The sequence below is a fragment of the Lontra canadensis genome, unplaced genomic scaffold (assembly GCF_010015895.1).
Source record: "Lontra canadensis isolate GAN:19392208 unplaced genomic scaffold, GSC_riverotter_1.0 scaffold39, whole genome shotgun sequence".
Taxonomy (NCBI): domain Eukaryota; kingdom Metazoa; phylum Chordata; class Mammalia; order Carnivora; family Mustelidae; genus Lontra; species Lontra canadensis.
In genome coordinates, this window is record NW_022631033.1 from 2,848,999 (window position 1) to 2,871,711 (window position 22,713).

Consider the following 22,713-nt stretch of genomic DNA (forward strand, 5'->3'; position numbering starts at 1 on the left):
GCCAAGAGCAGCCTGCCTTGCCGGGCACACATCTCAGGCTACTTGGCTGGGAAAAGACTCAACTATCCAGCCTGAAAGAGTGAAAACCTCTCCTGCTCATGAGTCGCTCTGGTTACACAGTAGCAACTTAAAAAACAGTCATACACTTCCATTGACCATCTCCACAGGGTGGAATCTACCATATTTCAAGACTAGTGGCAGGAATTAATTTTATTTAATCCTGACCAAAGTCTCTTGAGGTTGAGACAACCATCAATATGACTACAGAGAGTTGCTGATGATAAATCAAGTTTCAGAGATTTAAGGATTTCCTGTCTTTGGATTTCCTGTCTTAACATAGATGGTAAATAGATGTAGGTATTTAGATATTAAATTTGTATTTAAAAAGAATCTTATCTTAACACTAAATATTTTAGACAACAATTATGCAATAAAAATGGTTATTTTTAACTACTCAAAACTAAATAGAAATTAAAAGAAATATATAAAAGTTATGAATTAAAATGTACTAGAGAGGAAACAGAGTCGAGGGTGTATACAAGTTATTTATGCCTCAATAAATTGGTTTAGTTCTTCTAAAAAAACAGTCATAAAAACAAAAACAAGAACAAATAGTTTCCTCACACCTTGTTTGACGGGGGCGATGAGAATCATTCCACAAGTCATGATAAAGATACAGCCATGAGCCAAACAGACAAACGCACCTGCTGTGCAGTGTTCATGTTTCTTAAAGATGAAACAAAGTAACTAACATAGCCCAGTTCCTAGAGAAGATAAATGACCTGCACAAAATGAGACCCAGATTTACCACTGAGCATTAAAGGGCAAATTTTTCTTTCTCGTGTTTACCAAGGAGCCAAGGGGAACCTGTTCACAACTCCAGTTAAAACACAAAAAGCTGGTCTAAGTCATGTCCAATCTTTGCAAATAAAAGAAGCAGAAAAGTCATAGAGTAAAACCCAGCTTGTTCTAAAGAAAAGGACTGAATTTAATCTGAAATGATATCTGATCTCCAACAGAGCTTCAAGATCTCAGAACATGTTCAGCAATAGGGTCAAGTGCACACGGCCTGCCGTACACCCTGAAAACATTTCATCCCAGCAGAAGGCGCAGTAGCTGAGGTGGGCACTACTTGACGGCCCCCAGGAAGAGGCTTCACAGGCGGGACGCCATGCCTCCTTGCCTCGCACAGAGCTGCACAACCCGCCCCACAAAGCGATGCGTCCCGACATCAAGGAGCAGAAACCGGCCAAGCTTCTAGAAGACGTTTCTCAACTGTGTGTAGGCTCACCTAACACGTGCACCTGCCGGCTCTGTTCCCCTGTGGCAGACCCGGGCCCGACCAGGGCGGGCTGGACGTGGGGCAGTGCAGCACTACGAGGCGCTGCAGGGGTGTCTGGCTCTGATCCGACCTCCTGGTCCAGCCATCTTTCCGAATCTGGTAACAAACACACTTGGAAGATAAGGATAGATTCACGCCTCCCAACTCATACATAGAGCTTTCCTTTCCTTTTCCTTTTAGCTTTGTATGTATTTTTTAAATACACATGCACATGAAGCTTATGTATTTAGATTCGGTGGGAACTGGACTGTTCTTCATCAAGTTTGCTAAGATCTTAACCAAAGTCCCTTGTAAACACACAGTGTAGGCAGGACGGGCTCGTCATGGCAGCCACATGTGCAGACCTGGCCCGGGGACAAGCATGGGAGGGCCGATGCCAGACGGACGCCCTCACCCTCAGTCCCTACTCCGCCAAGGTCCAACTGTGCAACCCTGGGGAGGTCTCCACTTCTCGGGGTCCCCAGTTCCCATCTGCGTAATGGGGATAATAGTGCTTCGAATGTCTGTTAAATTTAGGACTCAAAGATCAAAGGCATATTAAATGCTTATGACAGGGCCTGACACACAGTGGAAACTCAATGATGCCAGACGGAGAATTGATTACATAACACAGGGCTTCAGGGACATGATTTAGGATAACATGATGTTTGTCAAGGTGTAATATGTGAAGTATAACATGTATTCTGCTCTGAAAATGGGGGTAATCAATATAGACAACATGTAAGCAATTTTTAGTCCATTTTTTAAGGGACTAAGTGGATAAATATACATTCCCCAAAACATTTTATATAAAATATTATTTTATATTTATAAGCATTACAGATATATACACATATACATTTATTTAATATAAATATATACATATAAAATATGCACATATATTACATACCTCTATTTCTAAGTATGTGATACACATGCATGAATATACGTGCTTGCATTTATGCATGTACACACAGGTGTATATTTTTATAATTTTTACACAGGTTTATGTTTGATTATATGTGCACATATAGTTATAAAATGTATTAAATACAGATGGATGCATTTACCTATGTATATGCTGATGCATACCCAGCTAACTAGCCAAGTAACTAGATAATTTGTTTATATCTAATCTTAGTTTTTCTATGTTTGAGCTATTTACAGGTCATATAAAGCTATTTGGTATGACTTTAACTTATTCTTCCTTTCCCAAAACACACAGGCATTGCATTTGATCAGGTAACATGCTCATGGTGCCTGGTGCATAGTAGGTCTCTGACAAATTATCCATGACGAAATTGTTTCACTGACTAACACAAGTGGTTAAAAAAAGAAAACCTATACATTGGGACTAGGACTTTGAATTCATTTCTCCTTAGAAGGCAGTTTTAATGGTTTTGCTTTCTCCTAAATGCAGAGTATATTATGCACGCCTATTCATCATTCCGCCAAACTGTTAAACCCACACATTAATACCAAGAGCCTCCCTCGTTCTATTATTGCCACTGGCATGAATCATATCTTCAATGATACAAATTCAGTGTCAGTAAATAATTAAAATGAAAAGAAATGAGCCTCAGGCTCTTACCTGGGAGATCTGCCTAATAGGGAGATGTGCAAACTAAAAAAGTTATTTATTACAGCCTTCCCTTCAGTAAACCTGTGGGCCACACCAACTCATTTTATTTACCATTTACATTTACTATGTATCAAAGCAGAAGTGTTTCCTTTCTCCTTAGAGTCCGGTAGTGATCTATATGCCACTGCAGACCGTAAAGAAACAAAATCCTGTCATGTCAACAAAGTACACAGAGGAACTGGCCTGGGGGAAATCTGCATTTCAGAGCTCCATAGTAACCAAATTTTCTGACCCCGAGACAAAATTTTATGCTTACTCTGTGCAATTTCTTTAGTTTAAATTAAGTGGAGTAAACACCACCCCACCAAGATTAAATAGGTTTTCCAATCTCTGAATACCAAAGAACTTAAATAAAATAACTATGTCTCCCTTTTGTAAAATCTAATGGAGAATAAGGAGACAAGAAATACTTGAAAGTTTCAATTAATATTTGGAAAATTTGGGGCTGATTTTCCATTTTATCACAAAAACTCTGTGTATTGTCTGTGTCCCCAGACAGGTTCTGGGAATGTCACACAATTGCTGTGTTTTCAAAATGCCCAAAACATCCCTACCTACCCATCAGTGTCACCATATAGCTTTGCCTGGGGCAGCAGGGGACCTCCAACAGGGCAGTTTCGGTGCAATGAAATACTGCCCTCGATGTTTTTATAATGACCAATCACATTTACCTGGTTGCAAACTGCAGACTTGGGCTATCTGTTATTTATTTTTTTTAAATCAGTAAGATAAGGAAAGCAATAGTTTCTCCACAGGATTGTTATTGTAACTGAATGATGTAGCACAGATACATTTGACATGGAAAGCTATATCGTGCCTCTTTTCCTCCTCATCTGACATAGTTGGCTCTTTATGTTGCAGTTTTATGATGGTGACTTGTTCATTGCCAAATAGAAACCACTTGCACTGGCATTCTCCATTGGAGACCAAGCTGTAAAGCAGGGTTAAAAATCTTGGTGTGCGTAATTGCTTAACCCAATGAGGTATGGCCTTAACACTTAAATATGGCTCATACATAAAAAAGAGTTTGGCTTGTACAGAAGGCATTCTGTCCAGCATGTGTTCAGGATGAAATAATTCAACACTACAGTGACACACTAAGGGTTCTTGCTCATTGCTTCAATCTGAAGTAACAGCCTTTAATTAATCCAAAGATAATGTTTTATTGGTTAAAATAAAATGCCATAAAAACACCCCTGAGACTATATGTCTGTGATCCCCAATAAGCTGGATTATCGTTAGGAAAAATGATGGCTTTAAAGCCTTTCCTATAGCTTTACAAATCATGGAAGTATCTGTGTTCATCAGGGCATTTTTAGTAAAATCAATTATGTCCCTAGAAATATTGACAACCAAAAAGAAGATTGATTTTGTAGGAAAATGGGAAATATTTTTTCAATTAAGTTTCCAAATTTTTGCATTCATTAAAAAATGTTTTGGAAAAAAGTGTCATTTTGTATTCTGTTTTAACCAAATAAAAACAAAAGTGAGAAGTCATTGTGATACTGGAAATAAAAAAGACACATAGATAGATGGAGCAGAAAATTAAATCTCCCAAACACATAGTAAATTGATTATTGGCAAAGGAGCAAAAAGTAATATAAATGCAGCACATCTAGATTTTCGATATATAGTGTTGGAACAACCAGACATCCTCATGCCAAGGTGTAGGTACAGACCTTACACCTGCCCCCAAAATTACTTTGAAATGGATCAAGACCCAAATGTGAAGTAGAAAACTCCTAGAAGGTAACACAAGGGATAATCTAAGTGATCCTTTATTGGGGGATAACTCTTTAAGGGCAACACCAAAGGCATGTTCCATGAAAGAAAGAATTGATAACCTGTACTCCATTAAAATTGAAAACTCCTGCTCTGAAAGACACCATCAAGAGGATGAGAAGACAAGCCAGAGCCTGGGAAGAGACACTTAAAGAAAGCATCTCTGATAAAGGACTGGTAGCCAGAATTTTCAAAGAACTCTTACAGCTCAACGATAAAGCAAACATCTTGATTAAAAGCAAGCAAAAGCCCTACATATAAATCTCACCAAAGAAGGTAGACCAATGACAAATAAGCACATGAAGACATGTTTCCCAGCATATGTCACCAGGGAAATGCAAGTTAGCACAACAAGGAGATATCTCTCTACACACATATTTGACGGCTAACGTCCAGAACACTGATAAGACTGAATGCTGATGAGGGCATGGAGCACCAGGAACTCTCACCCATTGTTGGGGGGGAAGGTATAAAACGGTGCAGCCAGTTTGGAAAACTCAACATACTCTTACCATATGACCCAACAATCATACTTCTTGGTATTTATTCAAAAGAGTTGAAAATTTGTGTCCACAGAAAACCTGCACCTGAATATTTATGCCAGCTTTATTCATAAGAGCCTACACCTGGAAGTAAGCAAGCTCTCCTTCAGCTGGGAGAAATGGATAAGCTGTGGTTCACCCAGACAACAAAATATTGTGCACCAAAAAGAAATTAGCTATCAAGCCATGCAAAGACATAGAGGAACCCTCAATAAATGTCACTAAGTGAAAAGAACTATTCTGAAAAGGCTACATAGTGTATGATTCTAACTGTAGGACATTCTGGAAGAGGCGAAACTATGGAGACAGGAAAAAAGATTAATGGTTACCAGGTATTGAGGGGAGGGGAGTAGGGTGGGGCAGATAGCAGGCAGAATACGAAGATTTTTAGGGCACTGAAAATACAGGTAGACACCGTAATGGTTGATATATATATTTACCCATCTGCCCAAACCCACAGAATGTATGATGCCCAGAGTGAACCCTTCTGTAAGCCAAGCTTTGGGTGATAATGGGGTATCAAAACAGGTTCATCACTTGTAAGAATGAACCTCTCCACTTGTTGGGGGGTACTGGTGATAATGGGGAGGAGGGAGTATACGGGAAATCTCTGTACTTCCAGCTTATTTTTCCTATAAGCCTAAAGTTGTTCTAAGAGACAAAGTCTATTTTTAAAATAGGATGTAAGAATAAAAATTGCATTTACGTCATTTGCACAGTTACCTTGTCACTTATCGTATCTTTCTCAGATGCTATACAAATTTTAAATGGCTTTCCCTTTAAGACCTAGCACATACCTGACATTTTAAGCATAATACCCAGAGCACTTAAAACAAAAACACTGATGCCTGTTTTCCATCCAAGACTAGTTGACTCAGGATCTCTGAGAGTCAGATCTGGACACTAGTAATGATTACACACATGATTTTATGTGTAACCAGAGTGCCAAACCATGGCATTAGGGAAAGGGTACACAGGATTAAGAACTAGAGACAATGGAATTCAACCCAAACTCTGCCGACAAGTGGCTTTTACTTCATTGGGAAGGTGGTGAGTGTCCTCCTTCTAGAGCTGTCAGGAGATTAAGAGATAAACTGTTTGAAACATGTGGCACGAGGTAGACACCTTACATTGACAAGGACTATTCATAACAACCTCTAGGCTGTGTGCAAAGAGAGCAGTGTCTTAAATGCCTAGGAAATTGTTTTCATTATAAAGAGCCAAAACATACAATGTTATTGACATCTGTGGGGTTAGGCTCTCATTTTGAGAGAAAAAAATTTATCTAGGATTGAACTTAAAAACCTACCAATATATCTTATTACTCTAGTTTCCTATACTATTTTTAATTATAATAAAATAGTTCTTTATTAAATAAAAAAGTGAGAAATATTACTATTGTCTCAACAGTGTCTCACTGTTGAGAGGCCTCACTGCCTCTCAGGAAAAGCAATAATTATCTGCAAAATTAAAAAAAAAATAGATGAAAATGATGACAAGGAAAATAAGAACTATGGAGAGAAGTCAACCATGTTCTGTAAATATTTATGTATTCATAGCTAAGCAGTTCAAATAATTTTAACATAACCAAAATGCTACACACAAAAAGAGGTCAGTAAACTAGTTTTATAACTAGTTTTATAAGACCATGTGGAAGCACTTTTCAAATATCATAAGAGCAAATATACTGTTTATGTAGAAATATATAGTTCTCAAATTTTAGAAATTAAATAGTTAGATTACTTCTAGTTTGAAGCTAGTTTTAATGTAGATACAAAGATATTTTGGTGTACATTTTATGTGCATGTGTGTGTGTGTGTGTGTGTGAACTTTTGCTCTCTTTGGCTCTGCGTTATGGAGTTTATTATTATTTTTTAAGACTACAGTATAAGCATGAGCCCAAATTTCTGATCCTTTTAAGAATACTATATACCATATATATAGTATATATCTACATATACTATATATATACACATGTATATATACATGTGTGTGTATATATGTATATATGTATATATATACACACACATTTATATACCATAAAGAACTTTCCAGAAAACTTACTCTTCACAAATCAGTGACTCATTTACTAAACACCCATGTATTATGTAGAGTAGCTGATACACTAAGAAGCAAAGCACTGCTTTAACCTCAAGGAATGTATAAAGAGGTGGGAGGCAGATAGGAAACTCATGTTGAGTTATGTCTTAATATTTTGCATAGAATACTATCGCCAAGCTATATGTCTCAATCTCCTCTCAAGGTCATCTAACCAAACTGAAAGTGACAGCATGGCCAAGGTTTGCTGCATAAATCATAGGGTCTAGATCTTGACGGAACCGACATGATTCTATCTGACCAATTTTCAAGAAGACTGAGCTTATCTTTTATGGTTGCAGCACTTTCTGGGGAATAGACTGGTTTTATTTTTTTTATCTTATTGTTTATTTATCTATCTATTTTTAGCAATTTCAAATTTAGACTGGCTCTAATATCACCACAATGCAAGAGACCAGGGCCTCACTTGCTGTAGAAGAGGGTCACTGTACTTCGTAATCTGGAGCTCTCACCCATGAATCTCACTCCAAATTAAATCTGCCAGGATATGCAAAGGCCCCAGACACTCACGTTTACACATGGGGGGCTTCCCTGTGTTGTTCCATAATCCGTCTTCCCGACACACAGCGGCTGCTTGCTGGCCGGCTTCCAGCTGAAAGCCCTCGTTACATTCATAGGTCACTTTACTATCCAATGTGAACTCGTTGCCCGTAAATGAACCGTTTCCTGGGGACTCAGGGATTCCACAGGACACAGCTGGAAAGAAATGGCAGAAACACAGTTATTCTTACAAGATGTTATGACACTTCGTTGCTCTGTTGCTATGGTTCATGGCCAGTGCATAGACGAGCAGAGAGATTTTTATATTTCTAATGTGTGGGATAAGTGGACACATTTTCAACGTTTTAACAATCTTGAGGGTTGATGAGAAGCCATGGAAAACTTCTCAGAATAGAGCATCTGTGTGATTAGGATCCCAGAAGGTAAGTCTGACTGCTGTGAAACCATTGAAACACACTGAGGTGTTTTCTCGGACGACCACGCTCAGGATTCCAAAGGGTCAGGCTTTCTACTTCATCTAATACTGCAAAGAAAGGAGGGGACAGCACCTCTACCATCGCAAAATCTACTGATGCCTCGGTGCCGAGATCTCTCAGGAATCAGAACTGAAGCCGACAGTCTAACCTCCCCTTATGTGCACCTTCCCCTCCCTCCATGACTCCTCTTCCTTAAAGCCCCAGGCATTTCTAATAAAACACAAATCACTGAGCCAAGATGACTGATGCATCTACAAATATAGTATTTGTCATTTTATAAATTACCTGTCAGAACACAAGCCCTTGAGGAGGAAGAAGGAGGAGGAAGGTGGGAGGAGAATGGGAAGGTACCTAGAGCAGAGAGCGCAGTGCTAAGCAGGCTGCTCTCAGTGTGAGGCCACACAAGAGAGTGGGATGAGGGAAGCGGACATGTTTTAAAGACAAGGAAGATGGTGGGAGAGTTCAGGGTAAACACTGTCTTCTTCAATTTCCTAGCTCTGATCCAGACTCATCTAGTATGAGATACAAGGAAACAAAACAAAACAAACCATCATAAAATACATCTCAAGTGACGTGACTATAAGTTGCAGTAAAGAAAACAGTAAGACAGGACAAAGAGACGGAGAGTCACTCCCTACAACACAAACCGAGTCCAGGTGTTCTTGTCAAAGAGAACTTTTCCAATAACTAGAGTACTGGCCTCCGTGTATGCGATCGCTATTTAACATATTATTCATCTCATGGATTCTAAGTTTGAGTCATTTAAAATGTTTCCACATTATTCTAATAAAAAAACACATGTAGCTTGTTAGAGCTGAAAGGATAGGTTGAATGACTTTATATAAACTTATAGTTTTACAGATAAAGAAAACTGAGGGTCAGAAGGAAAAAACGACTCGCCCACGGAATCAGAGGGACTCTGTGTAGAACCTGGGCCACAGAGCAGACCTGTGACTCCTGAGGCCACCTTCGAATCCTACGAGAGCCCTATGAACTACCCGAGGTTCACTCTGAGTCTTCTGGCTGTTCTGTTATTTCTTTAGCACAACCTTCAATAAATACAATGGAAAATTATGAGAGAGCTAAAATAATGTTTACATGTAGAGGCTGATAAAGATGAAACTTCTGGAAAGTCCAAGTACTCAAGTTTCTCTTGCGCTTAAATGTCTAATCAGCTATTTCAACCATCTAAAACATACATATGTATAATACATATGTAATATATATTACTCTAATAAACATTTGCAATAGATAGGGCATAAAAATTCAGACATATACACATGATTTTGGACAAAGTATTTAAAATAATTATTAACCTCTGGCTTTCCAAAGCCATTGCTTTATTGAGGCAATGTATTGAGCATCTGCAAAATGTTAATCTTAATTTATTGAATGCAGTGAATGTCCTTTGTGACTGGATCTCTTGGCATCACCCATCCCTTGTTTCCTCACCAGTTCCTCTCAGATTTCACTCAAACAATCATTTGTTCATTCTCACGAACCTAAATTTCTCTCCTTGCTGAAGCATGCTCAGTGCCCAGCTACCTTCTAGCTCTCATTTGGGGTTAGTGTCAAATGAAATGATGTTTCTTTGGCAGGTAACATTCTGCAAATATACATGAAACCCTACCTTAAAGGGATTCATACCCTGGAGGCCAAAACAGAAAAGCTTTCTAACAACTTCTGCTAAATCTGGAAGCTTATTTCACACATGAACCCTGATTCCAAGGACTTAAGGAGACCCACTTTCTGTCATCCGATCATCAGCAGGGAATCTTTGTTTGGCCTTGAGCTATGGTTTTGGCCTCTCTAGACTGTCTTAACAGTAGGCTGTTTGGCAGGGCTTGAAAAAAGGTTGGCAATCAATCAACCATGACATTCTCACACTTCTGATTCAATGAAGATAGATGGCATAACCCTTACAAACTTAGAAATTTAGTTTCATGGGATAAAGGAGACTCCCATTAATGTCTAGTATCGTCTCATCTATGCATTCCTTCCAAAAATTTTGTATGATCACTAAGTGGCAGATATTCTTAAGTTCACTTTTTAAATGTCATTGACCTAAATGCATATGACTTTCAAAATACGCAGAAGGTTCTTACTTTTATTATAGCTGAAGGGAGCAAATCTTCTTCATTTTTTTTGACCATACGAATACATTATAGTTCCCGCCAACCTAAGTGAACAATCACCTACTCATCCCTTAAAATCTGACTTTAAAGTCAGATTTCTATATTAGCTTGTGTCTCTGACATTTGCCAGCTCTATGATTTCAGTTAAAAGGCTTAATGAAAGTTATCTCATTGCTTTCAGGTCAATAAAAGCCACCTCGGAGAAAATAGTGTGGAGTAAATGACATAATGTATACAGAGAAACTACCACTGAGTTCATACAATGTAGGCATCCAATAAATAAGAATGCATTATTAGTATTAGCAGTAGTAGTTACATACATGATCATCATTTATACTTATTTGTTTTGTAAAGAAAAACATGAGTTGACAGGATAAACTCCTTGTAATCTCTTTATTAAAGAGAACAAAGAGGCAGAGGAAATCAGTAGTAAATCACCTTACTTCCATTACATATCATGAGATATTTAACATTTGGTTTCAAATACATAAGTGGAAGAGCTACTCCACTGCCCAGTGTCCCCATTGCTCTTTTAGAATATGAAGCCTATTTGGGATTTTTTTTCTTATGTATTTAAGACCAAATGGTAGCCATTCTTGTCTTTGTAGGGTTAAATGCTTCTCTGATTTTTTCCCCACTTTAAATGATTGTTCCTGTAACTAACAAGGATTCTTTTCTTTCTACTGCCCATCAAGTTTCAACATGGTACTATTCGCTTTGCTTTCTTTTTCTTTTTTTTTTTTTTTTCTTTCTTTCTCCATTTTTTCCCTTCAAAAAGCTCAGTGATTCTTGGGCTTTGACTATCACCTTAGACTTGTGATTCTCATGCCCTGATATCCTCCTAGTCCCCTTGAGCAACGCCCACATCTCAAGGTAAATGTGTGTAGGTTCTGGGTGAGAAGCCCAGGAGAACTGACCTTCCCTGTAGCTGTCCTGACAAACTTTCTCCAGTCTGTCTGGTCAGATCCCTTCATTCACTTCTTTCTCTACACAGCCCTTATCTGATTGGCGGCTAAGCATTGTCCCCTTATTTGAACATCTGCTTCATACTCTCAATACCTTAGCTCACACACCCATTATCTCACAATGGAATGTCTACCTTTTCATTATCTGGACCCCACTCATAAGGCTAGGCAAACCTGGAGGGAGATCAATCCCCACACCATAAATCCTAGAGTAAAAATAGTATCCCGCAGTAGGGATTCCTATGGCCTGGTTAAGGTAAGAGATATGTTTAAATAAAAACATCTGAAACCGAACATGTAGGAAATCTGATAGGCACCTGGTTTATAACCAAAAAAACTAGCTGAGCATCAAATACAAAAGGAGCATAAACAAAAATGAAGGACACTGATAAGCTCAGGGACAAGTGCTCACGAAATGCTCTATAAAGAACAGGATGTGCTAAGAGGTACAGAAGAGGACCTGCGTTGCGAGAGAACATTGCAAATCCCTCTGCCGAGAGCATGATGAAGAAGAATGCAGTGATGTAGCCAAGCCCTCAAATGCAGATAATGGATTTCTGAGGGGTTTTAAGTATACAATTTAAGCATATAAGAATTTCCTATCAATTAAAATTTATAGGGGTGCCTGGGTGGCTCCGTGGGTTAAAGCTTCTGCCTTCGGCTCAGGTCATGATCCCAGGGTCCTGGGATTGAGCCCCACATCGGGCTCTCTGCTCAGCGGGGAGCCTGCTTCCCTTCCTCTCTCTTTCTGTCTCTCTGTCTACTTGTAATATCTGTCAAATAAATAAATAAAATCTTAAAAAATTATGTATATGCATGTCACTATATATATATACACACAAAGATATATATATATATATATATACACACACACACATACACGCACAAACATATATATGCATATATAAATCTAAATATTAATTATGAATTCTAATAGAAGAGGGACATCTGGGCAGCTCAGTTAGTTCAGATCTGCCTTCGACTCAGGTCATTATCTCAGGCTCCTGGGATTGAGCCCCCGTGTTGGGCTCCCAGATCAGCTTTTCCCTCTCACTATCCCTCTGTAGTCTGCCTCTCTCTCTCTCCCAAATACATAAATAAAATCTTCCTTAAAAAGAATTCTAATAGAAGAATATTTCAAATTGCCATCTATAATTTGGTTCTACTCTGTAATATTTGTGCCTGTGTTTGATTTCTGTTTATAATCATGTTGTAGCCCAAGTAACAGTGAATTTTTTATAGCCAATAAGCATTAGGGGCAGATAATATAGAGATCATGTCACTTATTCACTACCAGCCTATTAGATAAAAGACCTTAATATTTTTGCTGACTATAAAATTCTGGGTTGTTTTCTTTCAGCCCTTAAAAAATGCTGTTCCACTTCCTTCTACCCACCAGGGTTTCTGATGAGAAATCTACTGTCACTAGAATCCTTATTTCCCTATATGTGATCCATTGTTTCTGCCTGACTTCTTTTAGGCTTTTTTTTTTTTTTCCTTTTTTGCCTTTAGTCTTCTGAGAAAATTCTGCCACAATGTGCCTTGTTGTGCATTTCTTTGGGTTTCTGGTATTTAGGATTCACTTAACATTTTGAATCTGTTAGGTTTACATCTATTTCCAAATTTGGGAGGCTTTCAGCCATATCTCTCCAAATACTTTGTCAGCCTCTCCATCTTCCTGCTCTTCTTCTGAGACTCTGATGACACACATCAGGTCATTTGTTAAGTCCCCTGGTCTGGGAGGCTGAGTTCATGTCTTTTTAAGCGCATTGTCTCCCTGTTTTTCAAAGTAAGTAATTTCAATCATTCTATCTTAGATTCAGAGGAAAGAGGAACTTTCCTCTGTCCTCCTATTCTGCTGTTGACGCCATCTACTGAGAGTTTTTCCTCTTTGTTTCAATTATTGTACTTTTTAGTTCTAATCATCCCATTTGGTTATTCTTTATACCTGCTATTTCTTTGCTGAGACTTCCTTTTTTCTTAATTATTTATGTAGACTCATAGGCATAATATAATAAAATGCTCATCTACATTATAATTGTTGATGATGGCTGCTTTAGAATCTTAGAGCATTCTAACATCTGTGTCATCTTGGCTTTGGCTTCTATTGATTGCCTCATCTCATTTAGTTTGATATCTTCCCATTTCTTGGTATGACAGGTGATACTGCATTAACACCTGGACATTGTGAACATTATGTCATTCATAAGATTCTGGCTTTTATTTAAGTCTTGTGTTTTTCTAAGCCTTATCTAACATCACTCTAATAGGTGAAGGGAGGTACCACTTCTACCTTCAGGTTGTGGGTGGAAGTGCAGGTGAGTGGGGTCTTTGCTGCATAAGGTGGGAATTCCAGCTTGTTTCCAGGTCTCCGCTGATACTTCCCTAGCTGGGAGAGTAGGGGGCACTTCTTTACTGGTTCCCATATGGCATCCACTGACATGTAGAGGGATAATGGATTTCTCCTGGTTGAGGAATGGTCACATTTCTGACTTCCAAATATGTGTCCTATAATACCACCCCAGCAAGAGAAGTGAAGGGGAGCTCATTACCAACAGGTGAGCTGGGGTCCAGTGTTCCAAGTGCTATCACTGATGCTGCTTCACAGCCTTCTTACCACCACCCAATGGGGAGGGTTGGAGCATCTAAGATAGCCTTAAAAACTCTCCATTTGGTCTTTGCAGTTGGTGGTAGGGTATGGCCACTGATTTTTCTGTAGGATTTGGATGGAGAGTGATTATTGACTAACTATTTCCTGTCTTATCTGGCTGCCCATTCCCTGTTCTTTGGGCAGGTAGAGCAGACTTTCCTCTTGGGAATTTTTTTGTTGCCTGTGACCATTGGTGTTTCAAGGTGACCAGCTTCCCCAGCATCCTGTTAGGGACTTGAACCAGTAAAGAGAACCCAAAAATCCCACCACTAGGTCATTCCTTCTATCCTGAGGTCCTAAGCCAGTTTACCATCTTCTTTCTATCTTTCAGAGTTCTCTTACAATTGTTTAATATACTTTCCAGGGATTTTAGTTGTACTTAGGGAGTAAAATAGAGAAAAGAACATCAACTTCATGTTTCTAGAAGTGGAAGTTGGAATATCTCTTTAAGTAGCTTCTTGATCTAAGGCTGAGCAAGAAAGGCTCTATGATAGATTGGTAACATCTGCCATGGCAAAGAAGTTAAGAGGCACATGGACCATGGACCCTGTAATATCTGATCACCTCAGCACTTGCTGTCTGCTCCCCCTACATGCTTACCTCTTACCTGAATGGTGCCCATTACCACTCCTTAATGGCATGAAAATCCTTACAGGGCAGAACATCCATACACATTTTCATCCTTCATGCTGCCTTGAATATCATAGCTCTCAATAAATATATGTTAACTTTATCTATTTAGGGAAAATGGAAAAATATTATACTACCAAAGGTATAATTTTAAAGTTTTTTTTTTTTTTTAATTACCATGGCACTAAATCTCAGTATATGGATAATAGTTCATAATTGGAGCAACCAACAGTAAGAAAATGTTTCACCTTAAGTTTATGATGTATAAGTACTATATTTTATTTTATTAAGATTTTAATTATTTTACAGAGAGAGACAGCGAGAGAGGAACACAAGCAGGGGGAAATGGAGAGGGAGAAGCTGACATGGGACTGGATCCCGGGATGCTGGTATCACAACCTGAGCTGAAGGCAGATGCTTAATGACTGAGCCACACAGGTGTCCCAGCACTATATTTTAATTATGAATATTTTAACTGACCATGTTATTTTTATGAAAATTATTAATTAGAAAATTTTAGGTATGTAACCGCCTATGAAATTCTTTGTACATATTTTTGTTATTTTCAAGGATTTGTAGAATTTCATTTTAATGAAAATTTTCTTTAGACCCATTAATATAAATACTTATAAAAGAGTTATATTTAGATGAGGAATTATCCTATGATTTCTATGTGTTTTCCAAAAGATCAGCTAACTAAACTTATATGCATGTCCTAATAACATATATGGTTACTCAAACACGCATTCTTACAAACTATATCTGTAAAGTTCTAATTCCTCAGATTGTTCATGTTCTGAATAAATTCAGCCACATTTTGTGATGAGCTTTAGGTTATCCCAAGTGGCCATTTTGTTAGTGACAAATGTTGGATCTCTTCCAAGAAGAAATATCTCTTAATTTGATAGTATTCAATTTTATCTATCTTGAGCATTACTGAATTTCTGTGAAGTAGATAAAATAAATGTAAGTATTCTTAATATCTTCTTCATACTGATGAATAGGATAAACTTCTTGGAGAAATGGATTTGGGGACCAGTAGTGGTGCCCCCTTTTACATAATGTTTAGTGGAGTGGATTATTTTCACTCTAGGCAAATAGATCTATAGAAATGATCTAACATTGTCCAATGGGAGAACAGGGAGCATATCTACGACATATTTCATACATCCTGCCAATCAACGAATGAGAACAACCCATTCCTACACTCCCTTGACAATGTTCATTATCTACTATGTGCCAGGATGGGTACAAAGTATGGGGTCATCAGTAGTGGATAAAACTGAGCTTTTCCTTTACCTCTTAAACCTTAGAAGCTAGTCGTGAGATTTTACTACGACTTGATGAGACAAACTGGCTCAGAAACAAATATACAATTACGGCCTGTAAAAAACTGTAATTAGTGTTAACAAAGAGACAGAACAAGGTACTGAAAGAAATGGGAAAAGTGAAGAAAGTTATTTAAATTAAGACAGAGGGACCTCAGTTAATGCTTCAGTACTGAAGCACCCACCACACTTCAGGCCAGAGGTCCTAGAAGGCACCTTCAGGAGAGGAGGAGGCCCTGCCTGAGTCAGGAGAACACTGATCAAAGGCCAGGGTGGTGCTGACCGGGGCACCATGTAAAGCAAAGACTGAGAGGTGATTAGAGAAGGTGTTATTCAGAAATACGGTGTAGAGCCTGGATTTTATGTTTTATATTTCAGAACCCCTTCAGAGGATTTCAGCTGTGTCGTGACAAACATCTATCTGTGTTTTGGTGAGGCCATTCTGACCTCTGCCTGAAGGAGGAACTGTGAAGCCCCAGGCCCCCTACCATTCCATAGCTCAGGATGGCGCAGACACCATTTTATCTTCCTTTCTTTGAACTTCTCATGCAGGTAGGGTTCTTGTATATACAAAATTACACTTGATTTTTTCCTGTTAATCTGTCTCATGTCAATTCAATTCTTAGACCAGTTGGAAGAACCTTTAAAAAGTACAGAAAATGTTCTCCCCCACACCCCAACAAAGTGAATGGATGGGGACACCCTCAGAGGCCACGATCGGCAGGACCTGGCAGCTACAGGCAGAAAGAACTTCAGGTAGAACAAGAGAGAGAAGTGCGTTAAGCAAGTGTGTGGACTGGAGGAGGCTCATCTTCTGACACAGGACGGAGAGTTCTGTCATGGCATTGAGACCTGGAGGTGCAAAAGATGTTTCAGCGGGGCAGGTGGACCTTTGTGCTTGGAGCTGAGAAGAAAGGACGGGGACAAGCATAGAGAAAGCGGTATTTCCGGTACTTACTGCAATCTCCGTAACACACTTTCTGAATCATCCTAGACTCGGTTCAAACCACAGACTGCATGACCAGACCATAAACTGAACTCAGTATCCTCTAATCTACAAGCAATGTTTAAGGAATAACAAATTCTTATCTTTCACTCGGTCTTTCTGGTGAAGAGACTTGTCACTGTTTATTTACAGACTCATGATTGATTAAAGCATGTACCACGGAGCTAATTTGTTGGAAGAATAAAACATATCAGCACATTATAGATGCAGGCCTTCAAAAAGAAAACAGAATACCTTTCCTCAGATATCTGGAGAATTGATGTTTCCCGCAAAGATAACTTCATAAATTTATGTTTGGTTCCACTTTAAAGTTTTATCAGAAGTATATATATTGTAAATAAAAAATATATATAGTAAATAAACACATATATATGCATATATATATTCTTATCCTATGAATTATTTAATCTGAGTTATAAAATTATCATATCATTTGGGGAAGGCAAAACATTATTATTCACATTTTATAGATCATGGTGCTACAGTCCAAGTTAAGCACTGAAAGTAACATTGGTGGTTAGTTAGTGGGAAATGACAGGAAATAGGTAGATAAATGCCTCATCTTTCTTGAAAAAGAGCCAATAAGCCCTCAATCACATAAATACTTAGCATTCTAATATAACTTTCAAGGGGAATTTTAAAAATGACTCCTTTTGTCACATTGGAAAAGATAGATTTCAGGTCACCTGTCATGTCATGTCCTTTCCAATATGATATACATGTTAATAAATACAAAGCAGAATTGGGAAGGAAGTAATAACAATTAACAGTTTAATGATTCAATCAGCACTGATTCTTCTTTCTAAAACAAGAATTTTCTGCTAATACTTTAATTCTATTTCAAAGAGTAGAAAATGTTCCTGAGCTAAATGGACACAGCATCTCTACTTTTTCCCTCATTTTGAGCAGAACCCTAGTTAGATACTAAAATTAAAAGGGTGAATTGATTATTTAAAGTCATTTTCTTCCTGAATGTCATAGGTATTTAGGATACCGGGTCAGAGCCATGATTTTCTTTTGCAAGAAGATTCCTTTAGAAATAAAATCTTAAGCGACATCTAAACCTGAAGTGTGTCAGAGAGGAATTGTCCCCTGCAGAGACGCAAGACTGGGGCATTGGCGTAAACAATGACATTCGTGGCTTCAGTGGCTATTCATTTCTATCCTGAAATCTGTTTAATTTGGCAAATGCTTTTAAATACACTTTTTAAGATTTTTATTTGTTTATTTGAGAGAGAGAGAGAAAGCATGAGCAGAGAGAGGGGCAGAGGGACAAGCAGGCTCCCCGCTGAGCAGGGAATCCAATACAGGACTTGATTCCAGGACCCTGAGATCATGGCCTGAGCTGAAGGCAGATGTTTAACCCACTGAGCCATCCAGACGCCCCAAGGAAAATATTTTCATAGTTATTCAGTCTTGGCTTAAGAACTCTCATCTGTAAATAAGGAAGTTTTCCTTGGTCATCTGTATAGTCTCATCTCTAAAAGTTTACAATCCTACCCAAAAGCATCCTTATTGTATTTAAGAGAAATGTGCCTGCCAGGTCACCCACTTCCTCCTGCCACACTGTTGTAAAGTGTCTTTTCCCAAATTATTTCTACATGAAATATGGAAGAGGAAAGTAAAGGCAGATCCCTAACTCCCCTTATAGGCACACTTAGGAACCTCCCTGGATGGCTCTAGGCATGACAGAGCAGCCAGCATGGTCTCTGACTCCTAAAACTCCACTACTTGATTTTTAAAAGTCAATACAAAATTATTTTATTTAATACATAATTTAAAACACTTTGAAATGTCCACATAACTGTTAACAGTTTCTGTAATCTTGCCCTGGGGTGTAGGTCTCCAGTAGCTTACAATGGTCAAGCACCTCTTTAGCTTTCCCGGGGAAAATGCAGTTTTTGTTTGGCTGGGCTCTTCGAACTCTGGACATTCCAGTAATCACTCCAGCAAACTCATGATGACTTTTTCACGACAGGCTTGATGAGGACCGCCAGCCAAAAATGGCATTTGAGTATGTTTCATCTGGAGAGTGTGTCTCTGTAATAAACCCTTGACCACCCAGCAGTTTCATCAGGACCTCGCATGTGACCCACACCAGCCAGGGACAGCGTTGGGTTTAATCAGGGAGCCTTGGGTACCTTTGTTGATGGATGAGAGGAGATCCCATCCTCAGCCATACGAGCTTACAGGCACAGAGCTGCAAGCTGGCATATGGGCATTTCGAGTTTCAAGTTTGATTAATTAACTTTCTCCATCAACTCGTTCCATACAACCAGTGATTTTAAGTAGACATACAGGTGATACACAAAATGAATAAATGAATTCGCCTTTAAAACAATATTTAACAAGGAGTAAAATATGGCTCAAGAATTCCTGCATTAAAATGTATCAATCAACAGGGCCAATATCTTCTAAATGAAATGTCACCACCATCTTCAGTGTGCTAGAAAATGTGACATGATGAGACTGTAAGAAGGAGAAGATGGCACCCATCTACTATTAACTTTTGTTTTAGGCCATAAGTCTGGAAACCTTTCAGTGCAAGCTGAACACTGCTAGGTTTGGGGGCATATTTTCGGAACACAAAGCAAATCTAGGTGTCCTGTGTTGCCCGAGCCGTGTCTGGTTCATGCCTGCCAGCCAAACACATGTGTGGTGAGGGCACATTATCACAAGTTTACATACAAAAGTAAAGTTAAAGCTTTGTGTGATGATTTCACATTGACTTCTCACTAAAAGTCTATAGGAAAAAGGATGGAATATTTGAGAACATGGATTCAGAGATAGGGAAGTCTGAGTCTGTTGTTTATTTATGACTCAGAAAATTCACCTAATTCATAGGAGCTTTTGATTCCTTATCTGTAAAATAAGAATCATCATGCCTCCTCACCAAGGTAACCTCAGTAGAATGTATAATCTAATGCACAGAGCAAAACCTCTGGTACACATTAGACTCTAAGCAAATGGCCAATTTTATTATTGTCTCATAAAAATAATCATTCTTCAGATTTAATAAAAAGGAAAGCATTCCTCCAACGCTACAGAGTCAACTAAAAACGAAACAGGTTTGGAAGAATATTTTTCCTTCCATCTTGGGGACCGAGGAAACCAGGGACGGTTAACCGCTCAGAGGTAGTACGCTCCTGTCAGCAGAGACGAGGCAGTACTGGGCTGAGAGTGGAGACGTAGGTTTAGTGCTGGCCATGCTAGCAGCCATCACTGTTTCCCCAAGAGAACTAGGACAGAGCCAGATACACTAAAAGCTGAGCACAGGGGGCACCCTGTCCCTCAGTCGGTGAAGTGTCTGCCTTCAGCTCAGGTCATGATCCCAGGGTCCTGGGATCAAGTTCCACATTGGGTTCCCTGCTCAGCGGGGAGTCTGCTTCTCCCTCTCCCTTTGCCCCTCCCCGGCTCCTGCACACACACACTCTTTCTCTCTCAAATAAATAAATAAAATCTTTAAAGACAAAAAACAGCACTGAGCACAGGATGCAGATGAACCCAGGCACAGGGAGGTGGTAGAGATGGATGACATCATTAAGAAATCTCTAACCTCAAAGCACAGCATCTCCTGCTTCAGTATAGTATCTGGCATCACCCACTCCCGAGGGCCTGAACGGAATGGAAAGGCAGAGGAAGAGTGAATTTGTGCTCTTTGCTAAAGCCTTCTCCTGCCCTGGGACAGCAGTCCTCCTGGTTCTCCCGCCTTCAGATTCTGACCAGGACTTAAACCCCACTGCCCTCCCTCCCACGTCCACTGTTTTCCATGGTTTTAGGTCTTCCTACTGGGCTGAATTACACCCCAGGTTTTCCTGGTTCTCCAACTTGCAGATAGCAGATCCTGGGGTTCCTCGCCTCCATCATCAACCAAGCCAATGCATCTATGAAACCCCTGTGAATGATATCTATCTGTGTTCTGTCCATCCTGCTCCCCTAGAGAACCCTGCGGCGAAGTGAGCACTGGCCATATTTGATAACCAGCCAATGGCTGGGTTGGGGCTGGGATCTCAGAGTGGTTGAGACCAAATTATGCCTCTTAGTGATGGTTCTATTGTCTCTGAGGGGCTACCTGCTGTATTTCACTGCAGTCACATTTTCTATTTCGCGTTGGACCACTAGCAATGAATAATCATATGCATAAATTGTTAGAAATATAGTTTCAAAATATAATTTTGAAAATATAAAGGCCATATTGAATTTCAGCACTGTTGGTCCTATTTTGGACCCTGTGTTATTATTATTGTTGTTGTTATTTTAATTCTCCCTGTCTTCTCCGATTTCCCAAGTACTTCTCAGCGTAACTGGATACAAAGCAGTACCCACTTGCTGCTTACTTTGCCATCACCCAATATGTCATTGACACCGTGCTGGAGGCTGAGACAGACAATGATGGTAAGAGCAGGTAAACTACTAGAATAATCGCAAGGCCCTGGGACTTAACACATCACGCTGCCTTCATCCATTCCCCAGGGACAGGGACGATGTCAGACACTTAAGAAAGAGCAATGTTAGCATCAAAAAAATCCTTCCCTTTGTTTTGAAGGACAAAGAAGAGTCTCTGAAAATGAAGACAGACAGAGGGAAGGGATTCCTTGTATTTGCAGACCTTGAAAGCAAACAGATGGACAAAGATAAAAAAAATAAGTAAGTAAATAAATAAATAGACAGAACGGAGAAATGAACCGAGAAATGCAGGATAGCAGGACTCAGCTGAGAACTATATTGAGGTGTTCTAAATCTCTTGAACATATTTAGCACCCCATGGCACAAGGAAGGAAGGAAAAAAGCACTTACTAATTTGAAGGAAACAAAAAAAAGCTGTGGAAGGAAGGTGAACCAGTAGCTCAGCATATAAATGACTAATTACAAGGAAAGGCTCTGACTTGGCAAGCAAGGTTGTCTTTGGGGCAAACCCTCACCTTATGGCTTACACCAGGATATAGAAAAGTAAGTGACTTCTGTCCATCTGCTTCTAGAATCCTGTAGGAAGCCACAGACGCAAATGTTATAAAGAACCCTAAAGGTGGGGATCATTTCTTAGGAACATAAAACAAAATTTCATGCAATGGAGAGCAAGTCCATACAGAGAGAAAGCTAAAAGAAAGGAAAGCACCATTCAGGTGTGTTACAAGCCTAGTCTGACCACCTCCTGCCACTGCACCACAGCACTCAGTCTCCCACGTTTACAAGTGACCTTACCAAGCTTTCAGTCTGACATCAGAGGAAACCACGCAAGGACCAGATGCACTTTACTTAGGGCTAGTTTTCATGGGAATTGGCATTTTGGGGGCCAGCTTTCTCTAGTCTGGTGAGTGGGAGGGTCGTGAGAGCATCATGTTGTAACACTATCAACACAGACACATGTGCTGGTTCTGATCATGGACAATTCACTTCACTGATCTCAGCCTGAGATTCACAGCCTGCCAATAAGATAGTAAAATCTCCTCCGTGGTTGCCTGGCCATTGGGTAAGGTTGGTTAGGGAATGTTAACCGTGGCTGCAAACGAATCAGTCAGCACGGTCGGTTGTCCTTGTTCCTTCCCAAGTGAGAGATGGAGCGGCAGAGAGAGACCGAGTTGCCTCCTGAAAGACACAGTTAATGCCGTGTTGACTA

The 22,713-nt window shown here is 39.4% G+C and overlaps 1 protein-coding gene across 1 annotated transcript in view; it reads right to left on the reverse strand.

Moving 5' to 3' along the window:
- Nucleotides 1-22,713, reverse strand: part of CSMD1 (CUB and Sushi multiple domains 1) — a 1,958,110-nt gene that overhangs the window by 88,680 nt on the left and 1,846,717 nt on the right. The window contains exon 50 of the mRNA XM_032869815.1: nt 7,916-8,101. Coding sequence (XP_032725706.1) covers nt 7,916-8,101 — 186 coding nt within the window. The remainder of the gene's footprint in view (nt 1-7,915; nt 8,102-22,713) is intronic.